At 29.1% G+C, this 11,140-nt stretch overlaps 1 protein-coding gene across 1 annotated transcript; it reads left to right on the top strand.

The window, feature by feature from the left end:
• The first annotated feature begins 8,387 nt into the window (after positions 1-8,387).
• LOC105119548 (zeaxanthin epoxidase, chloroplastic-like) lies at positions 8,388-10,265 on the top strand. Its single transcript, XM_011017694.1, has 3 exons — positions 8,388-8,763; positions 8,901-9,349; positions 9,434-10,265. The coding sequence occupies exons 1-3, from the start codon at positions 8,543-8,545 to the stop codon at positions 10,000-10,002; spliced, it is 1,239 nt and encodes a 412-aa protein (XP_011015996.1). The 5' UTR covers positions 8,388-8,542; the 3' UTR covers positions 10,003-10,265.
• Positions 10,266-11,140: the final 875 nt, after the last annotated feature.

Genomic DNA, 11,140 nt, shown 5'->3' with positions numbered 1-11,140 from the left:
ATTATGGTAAAATCTTGGGTTTGAGAAAAATTATAATTTTTTTTAATTTTTTTAAAATTATAATTATAAAAAATATCTAAAGCTAAACAGTCATTAAAATTATAATCTAAATATGTAATAATTAAATCAATGGTTGAATTTTCACGGTCATCTTAGCTTGTGTTCTAAGTTGTGAATTAGAAAAGTTTATCTATAAATCAATCAACAAGAAAAATCAAATTATTATTTAAAAAAACATTCAAATTATTATTTAAAAAAAAACTGAAATGATTTTGTTAAAATGAAAACAACTTTGAAAAAATATAATAATAATTCAAAATTAAACATGACACCGCCTAGGTTTTATGAATATGAAAGAGGGAGAAAAATTGGTCACTGATCCATGATTCCATAGCAATAATATCTATGCTTATTTCTTATTAGATGTTATATATCTAAACAGAATTCTATCATTCATTTTTTTTATTTATTATTCTCTTGTCCTTAAAGTTAGTAATCAGTTGTGCTTTATTTAATCTGTATACATCAAACCCACAAATGAATCAATTTCTACCCATGCAAAATGTACACAAATAAATATATTATCACAAAAATAAAATCATGCATGATATGAAATCCACTAATAAATAATAAATAAATGATTTTGAAAATTTGCAATATTGTTAACGGATATATTCTTCTCTCTAAACTTGTAAGATATGCCAATGCTCTAAAAACTTTGAATTGAAGTTATTCAACTTAATCCAATCCAAAAACTAGTTTAAAATCCAGTTAAACAGGTTAACAAAAATTAATTCAAATCAATTTAAAATTAAAAAGATAAAATAATTTTATTGTTATTTTTTTTAAAATTAAATCAGTTTTTAACCAGGTTACTCAAGTTTTATCAGGCTAACTTTTATCTAATTTATCTTCATCTTAAAATTAAATTTTTTATTAACAAAACATCAAATGAACTTTTACAAAAAAAGTCAGTTTTAATGTCATTGATTTAAAATTTTTTTTTTAACATAGATATCTAAGTTAATGTATACACATCTTGACTAATAATATTAGTTTACACCTCTCAATTGCTTAAATTATTGAAAGAGTTTCAACACATATGCAAGATATCATTAATCATTCTTTCAATTAGCTTATTGTCCCTTGTAATTTCAAAGCAAAACATCTCCATGCTTGGAGTTGAAACTCTTGATTGGCATTTGAGGTAAGATATTCTAAGCATTGTTGTTAAAATAATAAGATAACTTGTAAAATTATATGATTTATAACATGTATCTCATGTATAAAATTAAATTTAAAATCTAAAATTTAGTAAAATCAAACTTGACTTGTGTAAGATTAATAAACTTGATCTAATTTTATAATTTTACTAAATTTATGATACGAACCAAGTCTAGTCTAAATTTGACCTTAAAATTTTACTAATTAATTTTACAAGATTAGACATATCTCTCAAATCGTACATTAAATTCTATAAACATACAAAACACATGAAACTATATTGTAATAAATTTTCAAGTCAAATGTTGTTGGAGAACATATTATTTTAGAGGGTTGAAATTACTAGATAAATCTTATCAAATCTGCTAAACTAAACCTTCGTGTACTATTAAGGACATATATGGAGCCATAGGTGGGATTTTATTATGATTCAAGTTGAGTGAAAACTATACATCTCAAGATTTTCAATCATATATGGTAAACTTATTAATTTATTCAAACGAGAGACAACAACGTGTATGAAATCATAACTAAAATATACTAAGAATGTATGAAAATTGAAGATTCGAGCTACATAGAGGAATTTTAGTCTGGAGACTTTGTTTTATTATCCTATTTTATTTATTTATTTAATATTGAATAATTATTTTTAATTTAAGTTTATTCCGATGCATTAGACATTGTTTAAGGGTTTATTTTGTTATTGAACTTATATTAGTTAATTAGTAATTTATGGTCAATAACTTACAACCCAAAAAGGTTTAATTAGGACTTGTTGTGATTGTGATTGAAATAACTAAGTTTTTATCATATTCTCATATACTTACTACTATTTAGTAATTCTTATTTTATTTCTAAATAGTAATTCATATTCTCATATACTTACTACAACCCAAAAAGTTTTGTTCTGATATTTTTTATTTCTCGATATCATTAATTTTTTAATTTATAATATGTATTTCTCTTATTTTATTTAAATCACTTATTGATTATAATATTATTGGCTCTCTTTATCATATTTTAATGTTGTTTAATTTCTTGGCTAAAATTATCAATATATAATTAGTCAAAAAATCTTATGATTTTATAATTTTATAATTCAAATTTTATTATATTTTTTATATTTTATCAAAAAAAATATTTTTAACAATAATCTTGTATACGATCCTTGATCCCCGAGTGATTTCTCATATTTTTAGATAACTGTTAAGAAAGGGTTTTTTTTTTTTTGTTGATATAGATTAATGCTGCAGTGTTTTTCAACTATAAAGAAAAAATAATTTAGTTAGTCAAATAACTTGTTTTGTTTTTCCTTATTGTCCCTTATACATAAGTACATTTTAATCTTGATTTTATATAAGCTAAAATAACTTATTTTTTATTTATAAAAACCTATTTTTTATTTATTTTTCATTAAAAAATATATCTCACAATAATTTAACTAAATACATATTTTTTAAACTTATTTTTTAATACCACAATTAAAAATATTTTTAAAATCAAAACCACAAAAACTAACATAGACTTCATAACATATGTTGGCCATCTTTGTTAAAATTGGATTTGATAAGAGCAATAAATTAATATAAATGTAAACAAATACGATTTTGTTACGTTTCGTAACTTATGAATTGTGATGGATTAGGCTATCAAATAACCTTCATCTTGATAATTGCGTTTATTTATTATGTTGTCATTCTGAATATATATATAAAGGCTTTTTTCGGGTCAAATCTTGAGAGGGGTCTAACAACAATAGATAGAACGAGCCCACCTCTAAGTACGACTAGTAATTAATATACAAATTACACAACCAATCTTGCAAGTCATCACAAGTGTAATTGTGATTTTTTTTAAAATATTTTTTATTTAAAAATATATTAAAATAATATTTTTTATTTTTAACATTAACAAAGTAAAATGATTTTAAAATATAAAAAAATATTAATTAAAAATAATTTTTTTTATTTCTTTTTCTAAACTAGCATGTCTTTTTTCTTTCACTTGAGTCTTTAAAATATTTTTATTTTTTAATTTTATTAAAATATTTTTTTTTCATATCAATCTAACCTAAATCTCAATCATAACAATCTTAAAGACACGTCGATTTTGTACACTCAATACTGTTGTAAAATGTTGCATCAATGATGGATATTAATATTGTAGCTAAATACGGACATAATTGATGTAGATGGAAGCAAAATAAAAATAACGAGTATAAAAAAACAGAGTAGTCGAAATAGAGTTATATCACAATCATAAAGAACCCTAAATTATGGTCTTATTTCTGAAATAAAATCTGATAGGCCATTCCCTGCAAGAGGTTTACATCTCTTTTAGATTAGAAATCCAACTTTACAAGGTAAACAAAAATCAAAATTCTAAAATAAAAAAGCGCATAAAATATGTATCACACCTAGATATCATGGCGACCTTAAAAATTATTTAAATCTTTAAAAGAACAGATTTTTGGTATCTTATTCTTTAATGAGGATATTCTTTGTTTAAAAAGTCATCACCTAGTATTATGGTTACTAGGAACCCTAATTGGTCAACAAAGATTCTAATGGTCCGAGACTGGTTACATAAAAGGAAAGATACTATTACCACTTAAACGTTTTACCTAAAGCAGGCTGCATTGCTGATCTTTGTCCTTAATTGCCAACATGTTTTTTTTTGTTTGGTTTATACTATGATGGTTTTGCGTGCAATATTCCTGACTCTAGCATCAATGAATATTTAACTACAAATATTTCCAACTCTGGCACTGGTAAATATCACGTAGTTATAAAAATAAAATAAATTTAAATCAGTTATTTTTTTTATTCCCGACTTTGCTAACATTTTTTTTGTTTGGTTTATACTATGATGGTTTTGCGTGTAATATTCCTGACTCTGGCGTCAGTGAATATTTAACTACAGATATTTCCAACTCTGGCACTGGTAAATATCACGTAGTTATAAAAATAAAATAAATTTAAATCACTTATTTTTTTTATTCCCGATTCTGGCGTCAGTGAACAAAAAAAATAAATTTATTTTTTATGCATGTACATATTTTTTATTTTTTTCTCGCTAAATAAAATAAAACAATGAATAAAAAATAATATAAATTTAAACCAGTATTTTTATTCCTGACTCTAGCGTCAGTGAATAAACCAATAAATTTACATTATTTTTTTATTTTTTATTTTTGTACTTTAAAATATTTTATTTTTTACTTTTTTTATTTTTTATTTTTTTATTTTTTCTATTTTTTAGCTGGGCTGGGCTTATATTGGTGGTTGGGCTCAGCTCAGCCCCACAGGGGCTGGGCTAGGCCCAGCCGGCCCCGCTCGGTCACTGGCCTAAGCTAGTGACCGGCTGGGCAAACAATTGATGCACGCGTGAAGCACCTTCATGCGTGCATCAACAGTGCAAAGGTAATTAAGTTACCTTCGCACTGTTCAAGTGCAATTTATATATAGGAGCCCAAAACAAAGAGCAACGGGTGTGGGTGTACCTGTTTCTAGAGATTCCGAAGATCCTGCCGCTGGAGACCAAAGATCCTGCTTCTGGAGACCAAAGGTGCGTGCAGTGTTGATGATGGTTCCTGTCTACTACTTCTTCTGGTTTTCTTTCTGTGACCACTTGTCCGTGCTTTCCTCTTGAATCTTCAGTGAATTCCGGCTTGCTGTGAGTGTTCTTTGGCTGAATCCGGTTTCTTCTTTGTTTGCAGGTCTGAAGACAATTCTCAGGGTCTCTCCTTACCGTGTGTCGTCCTCTTGTTCTCTCTTTCTCTCTATATTTGGATCTTTGTTTTGGGTTTTTTTTGCTCGGTCCCTTTTACGTAATTGTGTTTTGTTTTTCCTTGGATGCTGCTCTGTTTTTTCTTCAGTTTTTTCTTGTTGTTAAGTGCTGTCAATCCCTCTGCTTCTCCGGTTTTCAGGTCCTTTTATAGAGCTCCCAAAGCTCCTCCATTTCTCAGTCCAATTTTTGCAGGACTCTTATTCAAATCGTGGATGAGATCATGGGAAAGAGACGTGATCCACGACTGTTGCCAATTTCCTGTGGAACCGGTATTCTCCGCGCGAAATGGAAGGGATGCAGAACAGGACTTCCAAACGGCGCCGTTTATCCTTAGGCTATTTTTCACTTTGGTCCCTGAACGTTTTAAACTTAACAATTGGGATCTTAATTCAATTAAAATTTCTTTCAATTTTTGCCCTTTATGGGTTAATTTCAATTAGATCCCTAAATTGGTACGTTGTTTACACAATAGTCCTGAATTTCTAAACTATTCAATTTAGTCCTTGGATTTTAATTTTCCAGCAATTTTCTGAATAACTCCCAAACTTTGGTATTTCTTCAATTAAACCCCTGATTCTTTTAATTAATTAAGTCAAAGTTTAATTAAGTCCTTAAACTCACTAATTCCTCAATTTCTTTTAATTTAATTAATTAACTTAATCCCAAACTCAATTAAGTCTCAAAATTTATTAATTCTCCAATTAAACCCTTGATTTAATTAATTAAACTAGTTAAGAGTTTAATTAAATATTTAAACTTTCCAATCATGTTTTCATTAACTCAAATTTAATTCATTCTTCATTTACTTTTTTTTTTATAAAAATTTTTTAGTAAATAAACAAAAAAAAATCAAAAATTTGGTTATGACAATATAAAAAGTACATAAAACTCATAAAAACATAAATAAAATAACATAATTGGCTAAAACATCATCAAAGAGTTTAATTTGGGTGTCTACTCAATTGAGATGTGTGAAAGTTATTTAAAAAATCTCGTGATATAAACACAATTAAATTTTTGACATAATTGATTAACAAGTTTTCAAAACAATATGCCAATAAGATGTTGTAAAACTCATTCATTTTACCCCAGTAAGGTGAGAAATTCATGCATAAACTAATATGTGTACATATAATAAATATCATTTATGTAAATTGAACGGTGAGGTTTAGTATTTAAGAAAACTTCTTCTAATTTTTTGAATTCAAATTTAATCTAAATGCATTAGATAATATTTCTTTATTTTGAATTATTATTATTATTTATATGATTGATAAGTGCAAATTATATATATATTTTCATTCCTTTTATACTATATTTTTAATGTACGTTGAACTTATTTGAGCTTATTAAAAGTTATTTTTATAAGTTTAGCATGCGTACGAGACTTTGTGAATTAATTGTTATAAAATAAGAATTTTTATATTTTATGTTTCGGACCTTGTTTCTTATAACAAGTTTTTTACTAAGTTATAATTTTATAATGCGAATGTGGGCTAAATCAAACTTAAAGTAAACATATTAAGCTTTCTAGAAAGGTATTATAGGTAGAAATCCGAGTTTTATTGGACTTTTAATCAGACTTGCAAAATTAAATCGAAATCCTACTTGTAACAGGATTCTCTACTTTCACATTATAAATTCAAACAAGTATATCTTGAGTCTTAAACATCAAAATCATATGATTTAAAAGTCCAAAATCATCTAGACATCTATGATTACAATTTTTATAGGGATTCCGGATTAGATAAAATCGTTTTGAAGATGAAAAGTCAGATACAATATGAAGGATGAGATTGATCTCCTAATCTGATGAGGAAATTAATGGTGTTAAACATCTCATTACAGCTGAAAGTTGGACATAGAAAAAGGTATGCTTTAGAACCTAATAAAGATATAGATCAAGCCTCTAACATGCTATGAATGAAAGTATATAACTGAGGTGGTCAGATATTACAACAAACCAAATCAGAAACAAAATTCAAATTGCAATAGAGTTAGAAGCAGAGTCTATTTTCAATCAAATTCTAAGAGATTTAACCAATCTTAAGGATTATATAAAGAAGGAAGGAGTTAACTAACATAAGGATTTCTAATTAGCCTAAGAATTCTGAAGAAATTTGGCAGCTAAGAAAGAAAATAAATAGTGCAGAACATAGTTGAAATAGAGGCTTTGCAACATTTTTTTTTCTCTGTTTTTGTTAATTTTCTATTAGTTGTGAACTAAACTTTAACTTTCAGTTCAAAAAAAATACACACTATCTCTATTAGCAAGTTGTGAGAAGTAATGTTATTATTATAATTATTTTAAAATTAAGTATTTATTTTTTCTTGTTCAAAATTATGTTATTTAAGCTTCTTGAATTGTTTTGAAATGGCATGTATACTTTCTAATTTCTTTAAATCCGTGATTGTTGTTAATGATTACCGTAAGAAGAAAAAATATTTATTTGATTGTTAAAGCTCTCATCTTAACTAAAAGTTTATTCAGAATAATTTCACAAACTTTATTATCAAAGTTACTATCAAGTGAATAAGAATTGCTTTTAATATTAACTTCATTTGGTGGTAAAAAATAATAATAATTAGAGAATTTTGTCTAATTAATATACTTATAATCTCATTGATTTCTCTTTATTTTAAAGGATATTAAATTTATTTACTTAATATAAAAAAATATTTATTTTACTTTGATGATATATAAATTTTTAGACTGACTTAATCATATATCAATTTATTATTTCTATAGCAAAGATTAGATTAAAGAGAAGTTTCTAGAGATTTTTCAAAGTTTCTTACCCTCTGCTTGTCTATCAGATTTGACCAGAAGAATATGGTTCAAAGAAAGAGACTGTTGACTTGTCAAACGGCATTTGCCCAAAGGATTTCTGCTGAAAGCAATCATGCGTTGCATCATGGTGTGCCATGTTCCAGCTGCAGAAATTTCTATCTACCAGCAGCTACAAAAGCGATAGGCTGAGACGTACATACGACTTGTAGAAATAGAGGTTGCCAATTTCAAAAAGATATTCGAATCTTACCTTGCCTCGATAAATTCTCAGTCATCATGGGTGAATTTTAGAACATAGGGAGTTTAGATCACCGTGCCCGAGTTATTAAACTTGATTCAAGCTTGCATCTCTAATTCAAAGTATAATCTAAGTTCACTTGAGTGAATCTAAAATAATTTTGTTTCAATAATAATAAATATCACTTTGAAAAGAAAAAGAACCCGGGTTTAATTTAAAACGAGGCATCGGGTTAGGAGGTCATATCGACAGGTTACTTGTTGGTTTAGCCTGCCAGGCGGGCCAGGTTTTATGGGAGTACAGGTCATAAATTGGGTCCAAAAGGCGGCAGCCTTCAATGTATTCTCCTTCAACGTTCTTGCTTGCTTGCCAGGCATGGTACGCAAATCTATTTTTGGTCAACGCCAGACTTGGAACCCAAGCGCATGGAGTTATAAATTAGAACACCATGAAGTCGAATACCCAATGTAATTGGCAACACACACATAGAAGAAGAAGAAATGGAACTGATAGAGGATGTGGTGATAGTTGGGGCAGGAATTGCAGGCTTGGCAACAGCAGTGGCTTTGAAAAGAGTAGGGGTTCGAGCCCTGGTGTTAGAGAGATCAGAAGGGCTAAGAGCCACTGGCACAGCCTTGACCCTAACTCCAAATGCTTGGCTTGCCCTTGATGCTCTTGGTGTTTCTCACAAGCTCATCCCCCTTTATACTCCTTCAATCAAGTAATAAGTTGTTTCACCATGTTACTTTTTTCTTTTCATTATGTTTGATTATTTACATATTCTTGAATTTGGATTTTAATACCATGCTTTGGATGATATATTAATTTCTCGTGAACTTCTTTTTCCTCACGATTTAGGGGATACGTGACCAATGTTAGTACTGGAGAAGTTCAAGAAGTCCTCTACCCTCGACAAGGAATTAGGACACTTCACCGTAAAGTGCTGTTAGAGGCACTGGCAGAGGAATTGGCAACTGACTCAATTCGATTCTCTTCGAAGCTAGTTGCTATTCAAAGTCTAGAACAAGGAGGTGATGCTTCCATGGCTGCTGTACACTTGGAAGATGGAACTACCGTCAAATCCAAGGTTCTGATAGGCTGCGATGGGGTGCACTCGGTAGTGGCACGATGGCTAGGACTGGCAGAACTGGTCCATTCAGGTCGATCAGCGGTGCGGGGTTTAGCAGTTTTTCCTGAAGGCCATGGATTTAAGCAAGAAGTACGTCTTTTCTTGGATGAGAGCACCACTAGGCCTGGTTTTGTTCCTCTCAATGACAGGGAACTTTACTGGTTTTTAGTCAGTCAAGGTTAGCACTTCGCACTGTTCATATTGGTTCACGTGATGAAATCATTTCAGGGGAAGTTTTATTGTGAAATAATTTCCATTTCAGGGGAAAACATGGAAGGAGAGGCAGAGCAAATACAGAGACAAGTACTTGAGAAATGTACAGAAAAATTTCCCTCAGAATACCTGGACGTGGTCCGGCATGCCGATCTTTCCTCATTATCATGGGCACCATTGATGTTTAGGCCTCCATGGGGGATCATAATTGGAAAACTAAGCAAAGGAAATGTGACAGTAGCTGGTGATGCTATGCACCCCATGACTCCTGATCTAGGAAACGGTGGTGGTGCATCACTAGAAGATGCCGTGGTTTTGGGCAGACACATTGGCAATTCAATTATAAACAATGGAGGACTGATTGTTCCAGGAGACATGGCTAAAGCCATAGATGATTATGTGAAGGAAAGGAGGTGGCGTGCCGCCATGCTTGTCACAGCATCGTATTTATCAGGACGGATGCAGCAAGGAGACAAGTGGTGGATAAAATTTCTCAGGGACAGAGCATTTTACAAGTATTTTTTCAGCTGGCTTGCTAGACTGGCAGTGGTTTATGACTGTGGAAAACTTCCTACTATTTCCTATGGTGAAGCGGATCACTCCAATAAGGAGGACTAAATTTCAGTATTGATAGTGCTGGCTAGTGATTCTGCAAATTGCTAATTTTTAGAGCATGGCCCTCAATTTCAACATAGTCTCCTCCTGCTGCGATCAAAATATCATATTGATCGGAGAAGGTAGCTTAGTATGATTAACGAGTCAGTGATCAATTTATTATTATGTTTTTTGTCTTTTCGATTTTAAAAGTTATTGTTGAGGGTCAGAAGTACGAATTTTCTTTTGGTTCTGATGTTTTAATCGAGTTTTAGTCAGTTTTGTTTTGTTCTGCTACCCCCCATTATTGGACGTATCATCCTCTATAATATATAACCAAGTTTGTTTTATGTAGAATATGCTTCATAAGTATATTATTCACTCTATTGTCTAAAACAATTTGGTTTTACAAATAAATTGAAAGCATAGAAAATAACTTATGAAGTTGTATAGTTGGAAGATCCAATCCAAAATCACTATGTTATCATGTCATCTCATAGGTTATATAATTTATTATTTTTGTTGTTATTCATTTTTGAATCCCATAAAAAAATGAAAAAAATACAAAAAATACATATCAAAAAATATATTCAAAAGGAAAAAATATGGAGTGAGAAAAAAATACTAGAACACTCATAAAATGACTAGGAATTGGTTGAGGAGGTTCAGAAATACAAGAATTGAAATTTGATATTATTTTTTTTGATCGATGGGAACTCTGTTGACAAAAAAAAATTTAAATTGAGAAAAAAAGTTTAAAATCAAATATTTATAGAATTAATTAAATTTTATCTAAGGTTGAATTAAATTTATAAAGGGTTTGATTACAATAAAAATAGATTTTTAAGTCAATTTAGGTTTTTATTAGATGAAATTAAATTTCTGAGATCTAATTATAATTTTAAAGAGTTGATTTCATCAAATCAAGAGTTTAATTGTATAAGTATTGAAATTTATTTATTAATTAAAGACTTAATTAAAACAATCCAAAACCAAAAATCAAATAAAAAAATAAGTTAAAATAAAAATATCCAATTACAATTCATCGGAATCAAAAAATAAGTTAAAATAAAAATATTCAATTACAATTCATCCGGGTGCTTGATTACAAAATTATCAAAATAGCCAAGGACCGAATAAAAAATATGTATCTGAAATTTTG

The sequence above is a fragment of the Populus euphratica genome, unplaced genomic scaffold (assembly GCF_000495115.2).
Source record: "Populus euphratica unplaced genomic scaffold, PopEup_1.0 scaffold3112.1, whole genome shotgun sequence".
NCBI lineage: Eukaryota > Viridiplantae > Streptophyta > Magnoliopsida > Malpighiales > Salicaceae > Populus > Populus euphratica.
This window is presented reverse-complemented; position numbering and strand designations above follow the sequence as displayed.